This window comes from Quercus robur, chromosome 12 (genome assembly GCF_932294415.1).
Source record: "Quercus robur chromosome 12, dhQueRobu3.1, whole genome shotgun sequence".
Lineage (NCBI taxonomy): Eukaryota > Viridiplantae > Streptophyta > Magnoliopsida > Fagales > Fagaceae > Quercus > Quercus robur.
This window is the reverse complement of record NC_065545.1, coordinates 43485531-43509110: the sequence shown is the minus strand read 5'-3', so window position 1 is coordinate 43509110 and position 23580 is coordinate 43485531. Positions and strand designations below refer to the sequence as shown.

General features: G+C 36.0%; 1 protein-coding gene, 1 long non-coding RNA gene and 1 pseudogene across 5 annotated transcripts; 2 read left to right on the top strand and 1 right to left on the bottom strand.

Moving 5' to 3' along the window:
* Positions 1-951: 951 nt before the first annotated feature.
* On the top strand, positions 952-7597 carry LOC126708709 (uncharacterized). Of its 4 annotated transcripts, XR_007649243.1 has the most exons (8): positions 952-1214; positions 1976-2386; positions 3069-3126; positions 3242-3331; positions 3490-3555; positions 4671-4726; positions 7031-7189; positions 7270-7597. It is a non-coding gene; the product is annotated as an uncharacterized LOC126708709 (long non-coding RNA). The 4 variants fall into 4 exon arrangements; XR_007649240.1 differs by having other exon boundaries at positions 1976-3126; XR_007649242.1 differs by lacking the exon at positions 1976-2386 and having other exon boundaries at positions 955-1623.
* A 33-nt stretch (positions 7598-7630) lies between these two features.
* LOC126708546 (COP9 signalosome complex subunit 3-like) lies at positions 7631-11548 on the bottom strand (annotated as a pseudogene).
* Positions 11272-23114, top strand: LOC126708708 (extra-large guanine nucleotide-binding protein 3). Its single transcript, XM_050408581.1, has 9 exons — positions 11272-11443; positions 12101-13133; positions 13266-13403; positions 17258-17362; positions 17454-17633; positions 19243-19420; positions 20772-21019; positions 21674-21846; positions 22211-23114. The coding sequence occupies exons 2-9, from the start codon at positions 12177-12179 to the stop codon at positions 22803-22805; spliced, it is 2574 nt and encodes an 857-aa protein (XP_050264538.1). The 5' UTR covers positions 11272-11443; positions 12101-12176; the 3' UTR covers positions 22806-23114.
* Positions 23115-23580: the final 466 nt, after the last annotated feature.

The following is a 23580-nucleotide window of genomic DNA, read 5'->3' as shown; positions in this document are numbered from 1 at the left end:
TTCTCCTCACAAATTCAGAATTGAATTAAAATAACTTTCTTTTTTCTTCTTTAATAATGGTCTATGCTACGGAGTTGCCGGATGCAATACACAGACAAAATGAAGTCAAGATATGAAGTTGCAGACGGCGGAGTGGACGGCGGCGGCTATAGGTTCGTTTCTCTCTATCTCGCGATTTCTCTCTCTCGTCTCTTTCTTCGGCGGCGCGTTTTCTCTCTCAAGTGGGTTACGGGTTGTGGGTCGTTGCTCTCATTGAACGAGAACCCGAATAGCTTGTTGGTGCTACCATGCCGCTTGATTTTTTTTGTAGGTCACAGTCTTGATCGCCATCAGATCCGTCCTCAATGACCACGGCGGAGGAGCTTGATTTTGACACCTATACGACCCGTTTGCCCTTGTCATCGTCTCCATCAAAAGAAGTCTTTTCGGAGGAGCAACCTTCAGATTCATCATCTCTTTGTTGATTAGGCGAGTCATTTAGATCCCACATTTTTTGTTTCGGTCTGTGAAAGACATGTTTGTTATTTTAGGGGCAAGATGAAAGTGTTTTGTTGTGGTACAAATTCTGAGGAAAGACTGAAGAGAAATGGGTAAAGACGGAAACATATTGGATAAAGCAGGGATAAAAATGGGATTACATCCTTAAAATTTAATACGGATCAGCTTTTTTTTATCAAACAAAACATACATACCAAACACATATTTTACATTTTTTGAACACTGAAAAACATTGTTTAAACTATGATACCAAACACATTTTTTTGTTTTATTCACACTAAAAACACATTGTTCAACAACACTTTTTAAACCACAATTTTCACATCTTTTTAAACAACAATTTTTGAAAACTATAACCAAACGGACCCTTGGTATCTTAAACAATCTTTTTTTTTTTTTTTTTTTTGGTTAAAGTATCTTTAACAATCTACTTAGCTCCAAACTTATTAAAAAAACTAATATTTTATTCGTTCTCTCCTTTTCTTTTTTTCTTTTCTTTTTCTTTCTTCTTTTCCTTTCTTTTCTTATCCTCTGTTCAGTGCTGTTTTTTTTTTTTTTTTTCTTCTCTCTTCTCACCGGTTCTCTTTCCCTTTCACCGGTGGATCATGGTGGTGGTGGTGGTGGATCATGGATCACGGCTGAGATTTGGTCCGGTTATGGTTGATTTGGTGGGTTTTGGGTTTTGATTTGGGTTGAGGTTGTGGGTGGTGAGTCAGGTGGCTTCGATGGGTTGGGTTGAAGCTGTGGGTTGTGGCTTCGATGGGTTGATTCAGGTGATTTGGGTTGAGGTTGTGGGTTGCGGCCGGATCATGGATCGCGTCTGAGATTTGGTTTTGATTTGGATTGAGGTTCTAGGTTGAGCTTCGATGGCTTGATTTCGGTGAGAGGTGAGTCACGGTGACTGTGCTGTGTTTGTGGTTGAGAGGTGGAAGAGGAAGGTTGGTGGTGGCTGGATTGTGGGCTTTTTTTTTGCTGAGGTTGGTGGTTGCCGGTTGAGAAGTGGCGGAAGAGGAAGGTTGTTGGGGCCTGGATTTTTTTTTTTTTTTGCTTCCTGCTGCCGTAGTTTGTGGTTGTGGACGGTGTGGCAACGGTGGAAGTGGCTATTGTTGCTGCTGTGTTGTGATGGTTTGGTTTTTGTGGCTGATGTTTATCATTATTTTAATGAGTTATTTATATTATTTTAAATAGATTAATGGCTGTAGGGAGTATATATTATAAAGTGGGTCTTTAAAATAGATACAGGGGACTGTTTGGTATATAATTTAAAAAGATTGTTTTCAGTTTTTAAATAATATTACATATTTTAAGTATTTTTTAGTCACACATATTTTTATACATGTATTTAAACATAAAAATAGATATTTTTAAGTGCATGTTTTGAGATGCTAAAACTAAATTTTATAGACGATTTACTGTGAATGCTCTTATCATTGCTTAGTTCACGCTCTGCCGTAGCCTGGGTTGGGTGGTGAGTCAGGTGGCTTCGATGGGTTGGGTTGAAGTTGTGGGTTGTGGCTTCGATGGATTGATTCAGGTGATTTGGGTTGAGGTTGTGGGTTGCGGCCGGATCATGGATCGCGTCTGAGATTTGGTTTTGATTTGGATTGAGGTTCTAGGTTGAGCTTCGATGGCTTGATTTCGGTGAGAGGTGAGTCACGGTGACTGTGCTGTGTTTGTGGTTGAGAGGTGGAAGAGGAAGGTTGGTGGTGGCTGGATTGTGGGCTTTTTCTTTGCTGAGGTTGGTGGTTGCCGGTTGAGAAGTGGCGGAAGAGGAAGGTTGTTGGGGCCTGGATTTTTTTTTTTTTTTTTGCTTCCTGCTGCCGTAGTTTGTGGTTGTGGACGGTGTGGCAACGGTGGAAGTGGCTATTGTTGCTGCTGTGTTGTGATGGTTTGGTTTTTGTGGCTGATGTTTATCATTATTTTAATGAGTTATTTATATTATTTTAAATAGATTAATGGCTGTAGGGAGTATATATTATAAAGTGGGTCTTTAAAATAGATACAGGGGACTGTTTGGTATATAATTTAAAAAGATTGTTTTCAGTTTTTAAATAATATTACATATTTTAAGTATTTTTTAGTCACACATATTTTTATACATGTATTTAAACATAAAAATAGATATTTTTAAGTGCATGTTTTGAGATGCTAAAACTAAATTTTATAGACGATTTACTGTGAATGCTCTTATCATTGCTTAGTTCACGCTCTGCCGTAGCCTGTGTTAGGATCGAAAAAGTATATGCTGTTTCCAAACCAATAAAAACCTTGTCTTAAAAATAACACATCAGATTACTAGACCTAGACCAACACTAGTTAAAAGATGAAATTACGCCTGAAATTTTTGAAATCCCGCCACTTTCAGTTCTTTTTTGTGTGTTTCCACTTATATTATATATATAAGCTTTCAATATTGAAGTCTGAATTTGTCTCCTAAATTTTAAACAGAATTAGAATTCCCCTTTTTCTTGACATATTTAGATATGAGTATTTTATGATGGGTTTCTGGCTTGAGTGCATTAATATGTAGGACGTTTGCTTACAGTTTTTCACGTTTGTTATGATTACAGGGGGATGATATGCATAGGACAACAGCATTTTCGCGAAGCCCTAGAGCTCCTACACAATGTGTGTTATCTATATACAGCTCACTACTTAAGTTAATGGTTGTTAATTGACATCTTGACCCTGTTTTTTTTTTTATGCACATGACCACCCTAATTGCTTCTAGCTTATCTTTCAGGTTGTTACTGCTCCAATGTCAACTATAAATTTCATAGCAGTTGAGGCTTACAAAAAATACTTATTGGTTTCTCTCATTCACCATGGGCAGGTATGCTTCTTTTTTTTACGCTTTTACTGATGGGGCTGAAGAGAATGCCATTAAAGAAATAGAGGCAAATAATTCACAGCTGGGGTACAATTTTTGGGCAACTAATTCCTGTCACTCTTTGAGACTAATCAAATTACTACCTCTATTTTTGGTGGCAGTTTTCTTCTAGTCTTCCTAAGTACGCTTCTTCAGCTGCCTGGAGAAATCTAAAGAGCTTCTGTCAGGTATTTTTTTCAAATTAATTTAGGCAGTGCTCTTAATTCTAGGAGTCCTCATGTTGATATTGGGTTTAGATCTATGTTATTTGTTGGACTAATGATTTATAAGCGTGCTACTAAGTTTTAAGTCATGGTTAGTGAGCTGAGTCACTGTATAAATGTTATGGAAAGACAAATTTCTTAAACGCATCGTTGCATGCCCAATCTAACAGTGTTTGCTTGTTAACTACCACTTTGATAATTTGTCTCAGTGAGAGGTTAGGATTGATTAATAAATAGATTTTCCTTTCAAATCTTGGATTCATTTTGTACTTTACCTTATATGATGGGTATGCTACAGTATCTGCTTCCCAATGCATTCCTCTTCTTACCAAGCAGAGATCATGTACAAAATCTTTTGATATTTTGGGCTAAATAGTCATCTTGTTTGAATAGGTGGCCAACATTATGGCTAGAATATAATGATTGACTAAAACTCCATAGTCATCATACTAGAAGCTAGATGGCAGTCATCTGGCCATATGTATATATGTGTATATATATATATATATATATGAAGAATAAGTGTCTTCGGGTTTTTCAAATTCAGATTTTAATGTGCCAACAAATATGAATTAATAGCTATTTGTGTGGACTGGGCTATTTGCAGAAAATTCTACTATTCAGTGTTCACACTTCACACTTACCATAATATTTGTTTCTATATGTGATACTATATTTGGAGTTAGGTAGTTTTCTTTTAACTTGTCTTATGTGCCCACCTTTGTGATTTCTATATAATGTGAATGCAACATGAATGTGACTCTTATGCTACATTTATGGCCCTTGACATAACAACAATTCTGATATCTAATGCCAGATTACAACTTTTATTTATCTACTTTGCTAAATCTATATTTTCTCGGCTAGGCATACCAACACTTGTTCACCTGCTCTCATTCTTGGCCTCTTTTTTGTGCAACAAATCACAAATAGAATATCCAACATTTATGTTCTTATCCGTTAGTGGTCATATGTTCTTTCTTATGTGTATATTTGAACCATTGTTCATGGTATTCAAAAATTGGAGCTTTGAGAACATTGTGCAATATGTTTATTTGTACATTATCTTCTTTGAGCAGCCGAAATTGCAGAATTAGAGGCGAACATCTAGACAAACAAGGAGAATTTTAAAAGAGTGAGCTTTCTACCATACACAATTCATTCTGTACTTTGTTTTGGTTAGAACTTAAAAGCTTGAGATCTTAGCTTAAGTCATGTAGGACGCCACATTATACTTAGGTTTTTTATGCCAGGAACCTTGTAACTTAATTTGTTGATTTTTTTTTTTTTTTTTTTTTTTTTTTTTTTTTTTTTTTTTATGTTTCCAAAATATCTAGGATTTAAATCCCTCCTGCGCGCAGTTGTGAGAGCACTAGCATTGGGGGATGTAAACACCCCTTAGTTGCTATTTTACAACTTAATTCCTTGAAAACAAGCTCCATCTCAGTTGCTAAACCCAAATTTTTTTCCCACCCAGCTACAGTGAGGTTGCATATATGCAACCTGGCCAAAATGGCCAACTGGCCCTAAAATTGTAACTATTTAGTTAGTAGGCACCGTTTATAAACTATATCACTTATTAGCATCTCGAGTCTGTGAGGCTCGATTTTCGCTTCTAAATCGAGTCTCACAGACTCGATTTCCATGGTCCGATCTGACATATTTTTTGACGTGGCGATGACATGGAAATCGAGTCTTTAAGACTCGATTTCTAACTTTTATAACTACAACAACCCACAGCCCAGCCAAAACTTCATCAGAGCAGAAAAAAAAAAAAAAAAAAAAAAAAAAAAAAAAACACCAGAAACAGAAAGAGAGAAGATCGAGATTGGAGCAGACCACCGCCGCGAGACCCAAGCCGCGCACCGTGAGCGAACCAGCGCCAGCTCGCGCGCGGCCTGGGTCGCGCCCCGTCGCGCGCAGGCTGCGCATCGTGCGCGAACCAAGTCGCAACGGCTCGCGACGCAGGCCGCGCACCGTGCGCGACCCAGGTCGCGACGGGGCGCAACCCAGCGCACGACCCAGGCCGCACGAGACCCAGATCGCGCGCGACCCAGGCCGCGCGCGACCCAGGCCGCGCGCGACCTCGACCCAGGCCTGCTTCGGCTCCTATATGATCTGATTCTTCTTTCTCCCTCTAATCTGAGTCTTCTTTCTCCCTCTGATCTTTCTCCCTCTGATTTCTGGATTTCTGAAATTTTTTTTTGGATATTTGGCTTGTACGAGAGACTGAGACTTAGAATTTTTTCAAATTTTTTTGGTTTATAAATCGAGTCTTAGAGACTCGATTTCCAGGTAGGCAAGAAATGCCAGATCGAACCATAGAAATCGAGTCTTTGAGACTCGATTTACAAGCGAAAATCGAGCCTCACAGACTCGAGATGCTAATAAGTGATATAGTTTGTAAACGGAGCCTACTAACTAAATAGTTACAATTTTAGGGCCAGTTGGCCATTTTGGCCATGCAACCTCACTGTTCACAAGTTGTATAAAAAAATACTATTATTTTATTAACTCCTTTTTTCTCTCCTCTGACTCTCCGTCTCAGTTCTCTATCTCTGTCTCTTCTCTGTTTCCCACTCTTCTCTCTCTCTATTTCTCTATTTCTTTTTCCTTTCTCAGTCTCTCCCTCTCCGAATCGGTGAATGCTAGGTTCAGTGGTGGCGTTTTGGTGGTGGAGTGAATCGGTGGCCGGGATCAGCATGGCAGATCGGCTTTTAGGCTTCAGATCGTCATGGCAAATCACTGTGGGTGGGATTCAGGTGGGTTCAGGTCGCCGTGGGTGGGTGAATCGATGCTACCACTGCTGTTCTCATATCTTTCAACTGAAGATTAGTCGTTTTTGGTCTTGGGTCGTGAATTCTTATGGGTGTGTAAATTTGCTGGCTTGGGTCGTCTGTGGTTGTTTAGTCGTTTCTATTCTCATCTCTTGGGTCGCTTCTGTGGTTGTTTATGGTTCAGTGGGTATGTAAATTTTGTTGAAATTTTTGGGTTTGTGATTGTTGGCTTCAGTGGCTTTGGTGGCTTTCAATGGCAGTGGGTTTGCGATTGCTTGCTTCGGTGGGTTGAAACTCTTAGGCTGAGTTGTGGTAGGAGGTTGCTAGCTTTGGTGAGTTGGTGGTGGTGGTGGTTGGCCGTGGGTTTGATGGAGAGAGGAAAAGAGAGAAGTGTGATGTTTATATTATAATATTATTTAATTGGGTAATTTATATTATTTTTTTGAGTTGTATATAAAAATAGAAACTAGATGTTGGGTGAGTTATAAATTGAAATGGTAAAATAGATAAAGTAGGTTTTTACGGTGTAAAATAGAATTTTGTTGGCATCACAAATGCTAATACTCTATCTAATTTTCAAACAAAAAAAATGTTATTTGGTGAAGCTCTTCCCTGAATACTCGGGGTATCTAAAGGTGGCTTTAATTTTTTTTTCTTTTCAGGACCAAAATCTTGGATTGGTGGAGCAGGTTGTGTAATCCATGTATAAGCAAAATATCCAAAGATTGGCTCAAACAAGCCTGATCCTCTCCCTTGAAGATATTGCCAATGAAGTACAACTGAATAATCCTAAGTTGCCAGAAATGCATGTCCTACAAATGGTAGTTTCAAAGAAATAGTTTCGTATTATTTATTGCACTTACTTTGTTTATATTGTGCCACTAATATTTAGAAATTTTAGATCCAAGATGGTGAGATATTTGCAACCAGGAGGATGGAATGGTCAAATTCGTGGAGGGACCCGAACAATATTAGACCTGTGAGATGATTGAGCGTATTGGTTCATCCATCCATAGGTATGCAGCTGGAAATTTATTTAAGTTTATTAGAGAGAAGGGTACATGATATCTTCCACAAGTCCACGAGTTTGAGCTCTTTGTCCTTCCTTTCTTGCCCAAATCTTAGTTTCCAATGAGATGGCATTGGATGAATTTCATGTTCGAAATAAATACATTTTATATTAAGTGAATATTATTGAAATAAAGTACAATTATAACTATTTACCAAAAGTACAGTTATAATTCCCAAGATGTGTTCAGGATTGAATCCCCCTCGCCCCCACTTAGATGAACAATGCTTTAATATTCAAATTCTTAATGTGCATTGGGTGAAATTTCTAGCACCTTAGGATTATTCAATTGTACCTCATTGGCAATATCTTCAAGGAAGAGGATCAGGCTTGTCTAAGCCAATCTCTGGATATTTTGCTTATACATGGATGACACAACCTGCTCCACCAGTCCAAGATTTTGGTCCTGAAAAGAAAAAAAATTAAAGCCACCTTTAGATACCCCGAGTATTCGGGTAAGAGCTTCACCAAATGACATTTTGTTGTGGTTTTAAAATTAGGTAGTTACAACAGGGGAGAGGGATTTAAACTCTAGATATTTTGGAAACATAAAAAAATATCAACTAATTAAGCTATAAGGCTCCTGGCATAAAAAGCCAAAGTATAATGTGGTGTCCTACATGACTTAAGCAAAATATCTCAATCTTCTAAGTTCTAACCAAAACAAATGTATGGTAGAGAGCTCACTCTTTTAAAATTCTCCTTGTTTGTCTGGATATTCGCCTCTAATTTTGCAATTTCCCCAGTGCTGTAACTATTCGCCAATTCAATGTAGGGTTGCTCAAAGAAGATAATGTACAAATAAACATATTGCACAATGTTCTCAAAGCTCCAAATTTGAATTCCATGAACAATGGTTCAAACATGCACATAAGATACTATAGCATACCCATCATATAAGGTAAGGTACACGATGAATCCAAGATTTGAAAGGAAAATCTATTTATTAATCAATCCTAACCTCTCATTGAGACAAATTATCAAAGTGGTAGTTAACAAGCAAACATTGTTAGATTAGGCATGCAACAATGCATATAAGAAATTTGCCTTTCCATAACATTTATACAGTGACTCAGCTCACTAACCATGACTTAAAACTTAGTAGCACGCTTATAAATCATTAGTCCAACAAATAATATACATCTAAACACAATATCAACATGAGGACTCCCAGAATCAAGAGCACAACCTAAATTAATTTGAAAAAATACCTGACAGAAGCTCTTTAGATTTCTCCAAGCAGCTGAAGAAGTGTACTTAGGAAGGCTGGTAGAGAACTGCCACCAAAAATAGAAGTAATTTGATTAGTCTCAAATAGTGACAGCAATTTAGTTGCCCAAAAATTGTACACGAGCTGTGAATTATTTGCCTCTATTTCTTTAATAGCCTTCTCTTCAGCCCCATCAGTATAAGGGTAAAAAAAAAAAAAAAAAGTATACTTGCCCATGGTGAATGAGAGAAACCAATATTTATTTTTTGTAAGCTTCAACAGCTATGAAATTTTGAGTTGACATTGGAGCAGTAACAACCTGAAAGATAAGCTATAAGCAATTAGGGTGGTCGTGTGCATAAATAAAGGGTCAAGGTGTCAATTAACAACCATTAACTTAAGTAGTGAGCTGTATATAGATAACACACATTGTGTAGGAGCTCTAGGACTTCGCGAAAATGTTGTTGTCCTATGCATATCATCCCCCTGTAATCATAACAAATGTGAAAAACTGTAAGCAAATGTCGTTCATATTAGTGCACTTAAGCCAGAAATAGAATTAACCCTAAACATTGATAAAATCACACATCAATTGAAAACTAATATATCCCACATTATCAAGATGATACCTCCTTAGAGATGGTGAAATTGGTTGCATTTTCTCACAAACAGTAAATAAATTCAATTTTAAAATTAAACAAGTTCAAGACTTCATGATACCATCCTGCTACCATGTAGAAAACGTACTATTTGTGACCAAGAAATGATGATTCTTTATCGTTGAATGAAAATAAATTGCTATTAAGCATTTATAACATTTGATTTTTTTTTTTTCCTATTTTTCTGAAGTACTACTATAGAAGTACTAAAATTCTAGATATTCCTTTTTTTTTTTTTTTTTTTTTTTTTTTTTTTTTTTTTTTTTTTACAGTATAAAATTCTACTTTAACCTAATCTAAGTGTATATGTGTGTGAAACTCCTTCCTAAATACTCGAAATCCGACCCTTGTCCCCCACATTCCACAAGCACTTATACTTGTGGAGTGACTATCGCACCAAGGGTGTATAGTGGTCTAAATATTCATTCTTAACTAGACAGTAATTTCTCAAATCCCTTGATGCATTAATAGATGTCTTCCATGTCACCAAGATATACGTGTCTTATTTATCTTTAATGTAACATTCGACATATTAAATTGCATAAATATGCACCGCAAATGCCTCATCCAATCTTATACAACAAACATAAAGGAAGGATGCAACTAAGCATCCATAAAGAAAGTAAAATGACAAATGAGAACAGGAACGCCACAAAGAAGATAAAAATGGACATGATAGCAAGAAAAGTTCCCTAAAAATATAACCACAAGAACATAAAAGTATTTGCAGAAACAACTCACCCATTATAACAGTAGAGGAAAATGTCGTCCAGATGATCAACTTCAGAAGTATCTTCCTCCAAAATTGATAGGCCAGTTTTGGAACAATTTGCCAATAAACAAAGATGAAGAAAACGTGGATGCAAAGTATAATGACCAGCTCCTTGAACCTCTTACAAACAGATATGACTGAAACCCCGACAATTAATAACAACAATATGTGTACTGTGAGCGATTTAATGATATTAGTGCCCATCAAATACAATTCACTTGTAGAGTAAAGATACAAACATTTTTCAGGGTCCAAACGAATTTGCTCTGGAGCACAAAAACTAATAAATTTGTCAATGTAGGGGACCGATGTAGTAGCTTGCTCTTCTGAAACTGGAGCAAATATGCAAGCTTCTCTGGCACTAGTCCAAATCTTCTGTCCAACTTTTTCTGCTCCACTCTATACTCTACCAATAAAAACTTGTCACATGTTCACCTAACTGATTAAATTCTACTATTAATTAATAATGGTAGTATTAATAAGTCAATAATGGTAGTATTTAATCAGTTAGGTGAACATGTGGCAAGTTTTTATTGGTGAAGCATAAAGTGGAGCAGGAAAAATAGGACAAAAGATTTGGACTCGCCTGTCACCACAAATATGCACTCCAAAGGAAGGATCAACACAAATACATACAAATTCACATTGAAATCAAGTGCAACATCACACAAATACTCCAAAAATTCTGGTCTCAATTAATGTGATATTCAATTAAGTTAAATAACAATGTTCTCTAAAATTTCTCAAACAAAGTAAAATCTTTTTTTTTTCTCCCTAATTTCATTCTAAGGTTGAAAGTCTGTTTTAGATCTGCTTATTTTATTGAAATTGAAAATTTTTTGTTAAGAGTACTATAGATAAAAGTAAAAACTAGCTGAAATAATACAATGAAAACCTTAAATAATACTAAAAATTACTATAAGACCTATAAATAATAATAAAAAAGCTAAATAATAAAATACATTAACAAAAATAATTTTTACTGAACAAACGCTATGAATAAAATTGATAGCTGTAATAAAAAATAAAAAATAAAAGACATTAGCATTAATTGAAAAAGAAAGAAATGTGGGGCCCCCTTCTCTCGTACCTAATAATGTCTTTCTCACAAAGGTCCAAAGTGTAAACAGTGACACACTTTGGTATGAATGATGGTTTGGTTGGGTGAAATGTGGGCTTTACAGATGCTTTTGTCTTTTGGTTCTTCTAACTTCTCTTCAAAAGTTCAAAGTTCAAAACCCACCCACCAAAGCTCAGACTTGAGTGTGTGTGAGAGAGAGAGAGAGCTCAAAAAGCTTGACTTTGAGTGCTCCTTCTTTTCTTAAAACTTCAGATTCGCTTTCGTTTTGTCCCTTTCCCCCTCAGGTACCAATTATCTTATCTTATGTTATATCATTTGTTAACTCTCTCTCTCTCTCACAAAAAAAAAAGTTGGACATTTTACACTCTTACTAAAAGTAATTTGATCATTTCTTTTTATTCTTTGAACGATCTTCCTTTGAATTTCGAATCCTTCTTTGTTCTAAGTTTCTTGGTCTTTGCTTTTCTTTGTTTATTTCTTTTTGTGTGTGTCTGTTTTTATGTTTTTAGTTTGTTTATAATTTGTTTGACTATGATTTTTTCAACGCTTGGACTAGTAATCCAAATGGGCTATGTGCCTAAGCCTAAAGTTTGAAGCTTTTATAAAAATTGGGTGATATATAGCAAGTTGGGTTTTCCCGATTTCGACTGCCAAAAATATTTGAATGGGCTTTGTTTATTATTGTTGGAAAGTCAGGATTGGACTCTAAAAAGAGTTGAATTTGTCTTTCATTTCAATTGAATTTGGCTGAAATTTCAAATCAGTTTTATGATTTTATATCCTTTTCAAGTTTGGTGGTTTCCAAAGTACGACCGTTTTTTATTGCGGCTGCCTGCTTGATGATGACTATTTAATTCAACTTGGTTAATTCTGTGTGCATCTTGCAGTGATTGAAACATTTCTAGTTTTACTAAGCTAATAGGATTGTTAATTTGCATCAGACATGGTTGTGTGTTTCTGTTAGTATATAGATATAGTATAGATAGAAGTTTTGAAGATCTAGCTAGTGGAAGTGAAATGGAGCAAAAGGGGCAAGAGAACTGGAGAGAAATGGTGAAAAATATGCTCCCACCTGGAGCTTCTCTCCCTGAAGATGCCACTAATCTTGATTACTCTATTGCTATGGAGTACGAGGGCCCGCCTGTTTCTTATGAAGTCCCCAGGGTGGAACCCCTTGATGTAAATTCGCGTGCAATCCCAACTGCAGAACCTTTATCTTCTGAATCACAAACCCATATCAATATGGGTCCTCCAGTATCAATCCCTCTGCCGGTGTCTTGTTTTGCTGGTGTCACCACGAGTTCACCAACTCAAAGTGCGAGGGTGTCAGGTAGTTCTGAGTCTGTAGTGTCTGTCTTGCAAAACCCTGATTTTTCTTCAGCCTCTCCTTCAGCTTCTCCCGGTTCGGTTAATAACCCTCCTAGAAAGGTGGTTGTTAATGAAGTAAGGAGAGCACCTGTAGTCACTTTTAATACTGTTGATAGATCTGAGAGGAAAGAGGCTGACGTGGAGAAGCCAGATTTCATGGAATATGTTGGGGTTTCAAAGGAAAAGAAGAAAAACAGAAGCAGAGTTTGTTATAGATGCAGAAAAGGAAAGTGGGAAACGAAGGAGTCCTGCCTAGTATGTGATGCTAAGTATTGCAGCAATTGTGTGCTTAGGGCAATGGGTTCAATGCCTGAAGGGCGCAAGTGTGTAACTTGCATTCATCAGCCTATTGATGAATCCAAGCGTTTGAAACTGGGTAAACATTCAAGGGTATTATCTCGATTACTCAGTCCTTTGGAAGTCAAGCAGATTATGAAGGCAGAGAAAGAATGTTCTGCTAATCAGCTTCGACCAGAACAGCTAATTGTCAATGGATTCCCTCTAAAGCCAGAAGAGATGGCAGAATTACTTGGATGTCCTTTGCCTCCTCGAAAGTTGAAGCCTGGTAGATATTGGTATGACAAGGAATCTGGTCTATGGGGAAAGGTGAGGCATGTTCAACATGATATTTTTCCTGAGTTTCTTTCAGTTTGGTGTTCTGTAATTGCATGTTTTAGAAAATCTTGTTTTTTCCTAATGGGTTTGAATTGCTTTAATCTCTAGTTGTTGATATGACAGGAGGGAGAAAAACCAGATAGAATCATAAGTTCAAACTTAAATTTCACTGGAAAACTAACCCCTGATGCAAGCAATGGGAATACTGAAGTTTACATCAATGGCCGAGAAATTACAAAGCTTGAATTGAGGGTACTACGGGTAAGCCCTCTGGCTTATTAACTGGATATGTGTATTATTTCTTTTGTTAGAAGCTGTAACTCATACAATATAAGGCATACCATGTAGAACTTATCAGTAAACTAGATGTAGACATGGCAACTAAGGTTGCTGTTTTTATAATTGTTTTGATGACATATCCATTTTTGTGATTTCACTTATCAGATTTCTTGGATTTGTTGAATGTGTACACATGCATCTTCTTTTGTTAATTAAGTTATCAAATAGACCCTTTAATCAATACCTAAGGTGTCAGTCATGCAAGTTTAGTTTCTTAACTGAACCAAATAGTTGGGATTCGACTTTCTATAGCTGAGTCTCATATTTAAATCTAGTTTGATCATTGATTCAATTGGCTTGTGCACTTGTATCATATTGTTGTAGTGGGGTATATTGTTTGTTACCATTCACATGTTGCAAAAAAAGTAATATTTATTTTGTTACTTTTGAGAACCATTGTCTGTTAGAAAACAATTAAGTATTACATTGGTCATAACACTCATAATGATCAACTTTACAAAGATCCCATTGTACTCTAGACACTCACAACATTGGTCTTGATAATCTCTAGTTTCAATGAATATTCTGCCAATACATTGTTAGGACATGTTTTCCTGTAATTTCATCAATTTATTTATTTATTTTTTGGTTCAATGAACATGTTTTGTTTTTTTTACAACATTGTATGGGTACTGTTTGGTGATCATGATTTAATTGTCACTTGAGCATGAGGAAGGGGGATATGCATTGGGTTGATAGTTGATTCTTGATAATCAATATGATATCAATTACATTAAAAAGGTGAAAGATGATTTTTAGGCTGACTTATTATATTGGGACAAGGCCCTTTAAATATTACATTTACAGATTCCTTGTCATATCAAAGCTTTATGATTAATCTCTGATTCACCATAGGTGAGGAGTCTAAGGCTTGAACAAGGCCACTTCCTGTTGTGTAGCTGATGTGTCCTTTATAATGGATGGAAAGTAATGATATATATTTGCCAAATCTAGCCTCAAAAAGAATTTTAATTCACTAGTCCCTCACAAGAGAAGCTCAAATGTTCTTAAAATTAGTCCTATTCATGCTGAAAATGAAATATACCTAAGTGGAAATGATGATTCATCTAAGTTGACGTGAGAGCCCAACTACATTGCATTGTGTTGGTGGCACCATGTTCTTTTTTTTTGAAAGAGGTACCTGCTTGCTTGTTTCATGGTCTGGTCCTCTTACCATTGAGCTTGTTGCTTCTAGATTCATAAAGACAAAATGTAGGACTGGTTTCCAACAATTCATCACAAAAGAGGACTCACTTAGCCGGATCATTAACTAATCCTAACTTAATGCTACTATAATATAAAATAATGATATAATAAAAAGAACTTTCTTTTCATATAGGATCAATTGATGATAAATCTTACACAAGCCGTCAACCTACTGCAACTCTCTGGCCTTTTTTAGGCTTGGGACCGGTTGTTAACAAAATATGACACTAAGCATAGACATAGGCAGAGTTGTCTTTTCATATTGGATAGTTTTGTTAAAGCATTCAAACCTAAATGCAAACACAAACGAACATATCAAGTCTCTAACTCAACCAATGAGGGGTTTCTTAACACCTTCTCTTATTTCTAGGTGCAACTGAAATAGAAACAAAGAAGAAATGGTTCAATGCCCTGACCGAAACTGAAAGAAAGACAAGGGTGTGGGTACGTGGAAGCACTCTGATACCATGTTAAAATATCCAACCCAAAAACGTAAAGTTAATAGGTGGAGAATCAAAATTAGTACATAAACCTGTGTGTCATCCCAAACCCAACTAATGCGAGATTTTCTCATGACTTCCTTAACTTTCCAAATTGAATACTAATTACAAAAGCTATACTTTCCATATCCTATGTATGCTAGCTGTTAATTACTCTTCCGTCCCATTTTATTAGTCTTCTATTCCATTTTGGGATATCCTGAGAAGTTTTTTTTTTTTTTTTTTTTTTTTTTTTTTTTTTTTTAAATTCAATGAACAAGATATTGTTAATGTTCCTAACTTTCACTTTACTTTATTAAAAAGCCAATATCTCACCTTCACCAAAATTTAAACTAATGAGGGTAATTTTGGAAACTTGTATGCTTTTATTTAAAAGATAATGCTTTAAATGGTCCTCCCTTCAAAAGTTGGTTTTGTCTAAATAGGACCAACATGGTGGGAGTAATTTTCATTTTGTAGTTGTCCCTATCTATTTTCTCCTTTTCCTTTTTTTTTTTTTTTTTTTTTTTTGGTTGATAGGTAGTAAGACTTTTATTGAATGAAATGAATATCATGTTCACGATGATGAACACTCTAAACATTAAACAAATACATATAAAAGTCAAAACATTATATGCGAGACAACTGAGTCTCTTAAACTTTTAGCAGATATGAGATGGAACTTGTTAATCACTAGCTGAATGTGACCTAGGATATTCTTTAAATTTAAAAATGACACAGGACAAACTAGAATGATGCAATAATAAATTGAAGACTAAAAATAAAGGATAGAGAACCTAGAAGTCAGCACCATAGTATGAGAAAACCTGTAGGAGTTGGCACCTAAGGTTGGCTAGAGTCTGCATTGGGACATTGGTTCAAGTTTGCAATAAAAATTTTATTCATCAAAATAATTTCCCCATATAGGAATATAATACTATGCTTATATTACATAGAAAAACTCAATTATTGGATTACAAAAACACCCTTCACATTAATTAAAAATACTGAAAAGCCTAATTAAATACTAAGATCTAAAATAAAATACAAATGAAAAAAAAGAAAAAAATAATTGACTCCAAAATTAAATAACACTCAATTAAATAAAGGTTAAATTAAAAATTGCACACTCTAAATTTGCCCAAAATACAATTCAGCCTTGTAAATTCTGTTGATTATTTTCTTGGTAAGAAGAGGCTTTTGACGCGCTTAGTTGGCTAGAGGCATGCTACTTGCGGAAGGAAACCTGCTGAACCTAGAACTCATATCATGTGTTCTTGCTTTCTTGGGTAATCCTACTTACATTGTGTGACAAATACTGGATCTGTACGTTCTTTAAGGTTCCCTGAATAATTTATGACCCATCTGCAATGGCTGGAACATGGACTTGTGGGTGAGCTGGTGTGTTTTTAGACGAACACAATGGAACTGCTCAAATATATGTACTTTTTGCACTTTCTCCTAATAGCATATGCACATACAAATGGGATGGGTCCCAAGTCCTTTATTGGAGCTTGTTGAGTTGTTTTAAGCATATGCAAGTAATAATACTTATAAAAAAAAAGCATATGCAAGTAATAATGCACACCATTCCAATAGTTTTTAAAGAGCCAACTTATAATTGTTATTTGAACAAAAGCCAACTATTTCTTTTTGGTAATTGATTTGCTTCTAGAATATATTCTTCAAAAGCTTTCACAACTATTTGACAGTAAAGACAATAAAATTCCCCCATTAATAATAAAGTAAGTAAAGTTGTAGTCCTTATAGATGAAATTAAACGCACATACATTATGTGTAGGGAGCTACAATCCTACATGATAAGGCTACTGTTTCCACTACATTGGACATGTCACCAAAGATGCGTTTTGTATATTGCCCAACACTTAGGCTACAATTCACATTATATTCAGTCATTATGTCAGATAGACACCATGTGTCCATGTCATGCATGAAAATTTTTATATTTTACTTGATAAATGCTAATCCTGTTGAAATGTATGTTACTCGCTTAGTTGTCAGTTCACTCCAGGAAAAAGAATTTTCTAGTCAATGTGATATCTTTATGGACCTAGTCTACTGTACTTTCAGGTGGCAAATGTGCAGTGTCCACGCGATACTCATTTTTGGGTCTATGATGATGGTCGTTATGAAGAGGAAGGTCAGAACAATATCAGGGGAAACATTTGGGAGAAGGTATGTATTGAAAAACTCTTGATTTGAACCTTCTCTGTATTGGATCCTGTGAAACTTTATGAAACAGCTCGGCTTGCTTTTTGCTAGACAGGCATCAACGCGGTTTGTATGTAGCCTTTTCTCTTTACCCGTGCCCCATGGTCAACCCCATGGAACAAGAGATGAGCCTAGCAATTATACAACGGTTCCAAATTATCTGGAGCAGAAAAATGTTCAGAAGCTTCTCCTTCTTGGACTTCAAGGCTCTGGAACCAGTACTATCTTTAAGCAGGTACAGAACTCATATCTATTGCAAAGGTTGCTATTTCTGTGGTTGTTGTAAAACTTGGTGATTCTGGGAAAAAAAAAATTACTGTGCGTTTTGTTGGATGGGAGCATGTGTAATATACCAACAAAAGAACAAATCATTATTCAACCCCTGAATTAAAGGGACAACATCTATGTCTTGAGAAAGAAATCTTTTCTTTAGATGAAAGGACCCTAGCAAAACACGTAAAATACTGCTCCTAAAACTCTCCTTTAAGGGTGTGAACAAGCTGACCCAAGGATATGGACTTTCGGGTTCAGCTTGGATGACCAAATGTAGTGCTCAGGCTGTACTGAAGCTTGCTCAAATTATATCCTGTTACATTAGGGGCTGAACTGGTTCTCTGGGTCAGACTTGGTACAGTATCAAAGTGCCTTTCGCCCAAGCAATGTGCTGTTGGTTTGAGTCTAAGAATTAGCCTCTACAAAAATTAGGGGGTAAGGCTACCTAGTAATCACCTCCATTGTTGTTAAAAGAAGCTTGAAGCCCCAAGCTCTCAATGCTTATCTTGATTAACTAAATGAGCTCACAAACAAGTACACTTCAATAATGTAATATATGACAAGCGCAGCATCAGCCTTAAGTCTTTTACTCCCCTTCCTATCATAAAAGTATCTTACTCCCCTAAACATAAAGGTCACAGTACACTTTAGTCAAATTGCTGAAGCTTCAGTGAGCAAAAAATTGTTTCAAGTTTGACTTGTGCTTCAACCACAAATTTTGGAGTTCTTTTTTGCTAAAATTTTACAGTTAACTATACATATAATGCATGTTGTACTGCATGTACATAAATTAATGAAAAGTTTCCTAGAATTTAGGCAAGCTCGTGAATTTTCTAAGAGGGTGCCGTCATTTTATCATTCATTTTCTGTAAATAGGCCCTAAACACAATATGCACTGAGTAACATCTAGTTATTTGAGTATAATATATGGTCAGGGATGTAAATGCTTTCAAGGTTCTTGTAATTTTAAGATAGAATTTGGGTTTCACACACACGCATACTCATTTGCATGCATGCACACATTGATTCATGTTGGACACCCTACGTTGCATTTCCAACCTTTATCAACTTAACAAACTAGAATAACAAGCATTTTTTTCTTGGGTACAACTTAGTTACAGTTCCTTAGTTGTAGTATATTAGGTATCCCCATTAAATTCAAACATATAGTTGCATCAAATTTAATTGTCCTTGGAAAAAATGAAATTTTTTGTGCTTCATTGGTCAATGCAACCATCTGTTGTAATTTAATTGGGGAATCTAATGTACAACACTTAAGGAATTGTATGTAAGTTTTGCCCTTATTTCTTGACATATTTTTCTGGTTTTGGGGAATGCCTTGTCTAATGTGGTTCCATGAAGGCCTTCTGATGCTGTCTCATTTCCATGGCCCTGCATTTTTTTTTTTTTTTTTTTGATAGGTAAGAAACATGTATAATCAATAAACTGCTAAATGCAAAGAAGCACTAGCACAAATTCTTATAATCAATAAACATGTATAATCAATAAACTGCATTTTTCCCTTCATAAATTCTTATTCTTCTTCCTGTACTTTATCAATGATTGAGCAGGCCAAATTTTTGTACGGGAACAAATTTACCACAGAAGAAATGCAGGATATAAAGCTGATGATCCAGAGTAACATGTACAGATATCTCAGCATTTTGCTTGATGGGCGGGAGCGCTTTGAGGAGGAGGCCATGTCCAGAATAAGAGCACTAGGTTCTGATTATCAAACCACTGAAGCAGGTATTGAGTGCAAAAATAATTAGTTTTATATCTTATATTAAGTAGTTGAGGTTCAGTTTATGTCATCACTTGGCAGTTCTTGTACTTGCATAGTGGTATAGTGTCCACTGCTCAGTACCATTCTTTGCGAATGTCTTCAGTTGAAGTCCAGAAATTTCAAATCATTAATATTAGTAACAGGGGAACTGGAATATGCATATATTCTCTTAGTTGAAATCTTTTATTGCCAACTAGCATCTTTTATGCAAACTTTGCTATGAGGTTATATTGCCTGCTCTGGCTTCCTATCCATCTATGCTTGTTGGACATGTTGCATGTCTCTGAGGTTAAAAATTCATTGCAAGAGTGAGTTGCTCTAGAACTCTTGTGTTGAGTCTTGGTAGGTTCAAGAAAACTAAAGTGTCTGTGTATTATTAATGCGTTGTCAGTTGGGAGCAGTTCCTGTGATGGGGATTCACATAAGCCACAATTCTTTTTGGTAAATTTTGGATATAAAAAGGCAGTAAACAGGCATATTTTTTCTTAGTCTAAATTCAGTCAGAGTTAGATGTTCAATGACAAGCCTATGCTGTGATAGCATAGCTGTCAAGGCATCAATGGGGGTGTAAATTTTTCAATTTCAACTCTTACCACTAGACTCACTTCTAAAATTAAAGGAAGTGTGGTACGGACAACAGATGCAAGCCCCGATCACATGGCTAGCTGATGGAGGCACGTTGCTAATTGGGCCCAATTAATATTTATAAAATCTTATTTAATTTCTAGGATTTTATTATTATTTCCGTTAATGTAGTTGGTTAAATTTATTTCCTTTCCTTGGTCTAGAATTTGGTTCATTTTACATTCCTTGATGTAACTTGGGGACCCTCTTTAAAGGCCCTAAAAGTTAGTAATGTTGTGCTTGGCTTTTGGAATTGTCTCTTATGGCTTGGTGCGATTCCAGCAACCCTAGGTGTTGATTCCTAAGTTTTATTTTCTTTTTCCCGCTTGGTTCTGATTCCTAACTCTATCTCTCCCCTTTCTCTTTTTAAATGTGAATGTGCCCCGCTCTATTGATTTCCCTGTAATTTTCTTTAAGAACTTAGTGCTGCATCAAAGTGTTCTATGATAAGTTTACATTATATATTAACTAATTAATTTCACCAATTCATCTTGTAGAGAGAGGATGTGTGTATGTGATATGGAGTGTAAGACTTCTGTAATAAGCCCCTTGAACTTGTTAAGGGCAACTGTATTCATTCTAAATGTCGATATAGCAATAACATAGGTCAAACTGTTTGCAAAGTGAAAGAAGGTATTATTTAACTGCATTACAGGGCTTCAAATATGTAAAATTTCAATCTCGTTTCAGATGGAGAGGTTGACCCTAACGAAACTAGTCAATGTGTCTATTCCATCAACCCAAGGTTGAAGCATTTCTCTGACTGGCTCCTGGATATTATAGCCACGGGAGATTTGGATGCATTCTTCCCTGCAGCAACTCGGGAATATGCTCCATTAGTTGAAGAGGTATGGAAGGATCCTGCTATACAGGAAACGTATAAAAGAAAAGATGAGCTTCACTTCCTTCCAGACGTTGCAGAGTACTTCTTGAGCAGGGTATATTATCAACAACCTCACTGATATCTCATCTTAATTGGCTTGATACAAAATATATGATTTAAATGTTGTGTGTCAATAGAAGTCCTTGTTTTTTTTCCTTGGGAAATTTTAGCATTTTAGTTGTCCTGATGACTAATGCAAGAAACGCATTGCATGACTTTCTCTGTTAATCCAATCCACTCGATATAGGACATGAATGTTTTGTTGTAGGTTAGTAGGTTATGTAATTTCCAGTATACTCATCTAAAGTCTAAAGGAAGTTATATTGTTACCTACAATTCTACTATTCATCTCATAAATATTAACATAATATAATGCACATGTGTAGAGTGAGGCTATATTTTGTACAAATGACATCTATGCCTGATCCTCTATCAATGTGGGTCACTCTGGGGCCTTTTGCAGTGGTTGCTGGATTGATTTTTTATTTTTTATTTTTTATTTTTACTCAACCACCTTCCTGATTAAGATAAAGTGGATAAGCATTATTGCCTGAGCTCTAGCTCAATTGGCACCTCCTCCCCTTGCAAGTGCTTGGTGGAGGGGCTGAGATCTGTGTGTAACTTGCCTATAAAAACAAAATTAAAAAAGAAAAGTGGATAAGCATTACTCATCTTGAATGGCTAAATTAATCTTTTTTTTTTCTTTCAGGCTGTTGAGGTATCTAGCAATGAATATGAACCTTCAGAGAGAGACATACTATATGCAGAAGGAGTTACTCAAGGAAATGGTTTGGCTTTCATAGAATTCTCGCTTGATGATCGTAGTCCAATGTCTGAAACCTATACAGACAATCTAGAGGCTCCACCCCCTCCTTTGACCAAGTAATTTTATATTACTACTCACTATTCTATGTGATTCTGAGGAATGACAATTAGTGATATTCATTTGTATTGTACAAAGCAATCTCATGCATAGATCTCTGACTCCATGCAATTGGGGTACACCTACTAAGGCCCTTTTAATTTGTTAATATGATTAAAATTGCAATTATCATTCTAAAATGCTAGAATACCATCCCAATTGGCCACCTTTTACCGCCTAGCCTAGGACCTACATGATATATATATATATATATATATATATTCAAGAGAGGAATAAATATGATACTTTTCATAGTGTGAGTTTAACCAACTATTCTTTCCACCATTGGCATCTAAGAATTCTGTACTTTCATTGTTTTTACAGATACCAACTTATTAGGGTAAATGCCAAGGGGATGAACGAGGGATGTAAATGGGTGGAAATGTTCGAAGATGTTCGTGTGGTAGTCTTCTGTGTTGCCCTTAGTGATTTTGATCAGATTGGACTTGTCTCAGAATGTAGTGGCAGTGGAGCCTTAATTCAGAACAAAATGATGCAAAGCAAGGAGCTGTTTGAGTGTATGGTCAGGCACCCCTGCTTTAAGGATACCCCATTTGTATTAGTATTAAACAAGTATGATCTCTTTGAGGACAAGGTCAATCGGTTGTCTTTAAGTGCTTGTGAGTGGTTCAATGATTTTAGTCCGGTGCGCACCCACCACAACAACCAGTCATTGGCCCATCAGGCATATTTCTATGTTGCAATGAAGTATAAAGACCTTTATGCTTCCATGACCGGTCGAAAGCTTTTTGTGTGGCAAGCCAGGGCAAGGGACCGAGTGACCATTGATGAGGCATTCAAGTATATAAGAGAGGTTCTCAAGTGGGAGGAAGAGAAGGATGAGAACTACTATGGTGGAGCAGAGGATTCATTTTATAGTACAGATGTGAGCTCCTCGCCTTTTGTCAGGCAAGAGTGATTTGCTTGAGATATCTTAGTATTTGCTTTATAGATAACTTGGAGAAGGGAAAAATGTAATATGTTCACTGTTATCTGCTCATCCAAGTAAAGGTTATCTGTGTTTTTCTTTTTTTTAATCATCAATTTTAATGATATTGGTGGGGGGCTGCTCCAAGTTGAAATTGCGGTAGTTGGGTTTTCTCATTGTCTGTGGTAGGTGTTGATTGATGTTATTTGTATGTTGGTGATTTTTGATAGTTAGGAGTGGGGGAATTTGAACCTTGATATATTAGTTGGAAATACGAAAGAAGTGTTCATTGAGCTACAAGGCTATTGGCGCAATTTATTGGTGATGAATGATGCTTTTGAAGTGACATATGCTAGATTACAATAATGTCAATTGAATGCAAAGTTAAATTGCAATGTGTTGGCCATGATAATGAGGTGGCATATGATATTCACTCATTACTCTTAATACTAATAGCATTTGCATTCTCGACGTTTGGCTTTGAAATGAGAGCTTCATTTTCAGCTGAACGTTAGTATGATTGTGATAACATGGTCTAAAGTATGTTTTGAAAAATAAGAGGGAAAAACTTAGATGCAGTAAAAAAAGTAGTACTGGTTCCCTTAAATTTTTTTTTTTTTTTTGATAGGTAATAAAGATTTATATTCAAGAACACTACCTTATGCAGAAAAACATAAGGCAAAGAGAAATACAAAGGGAAAAGAAAGAGTGTAAAGATAAAGAAAGGAAAAGAAACTAAGTACACTGGATAGAGCTAAGGAACATA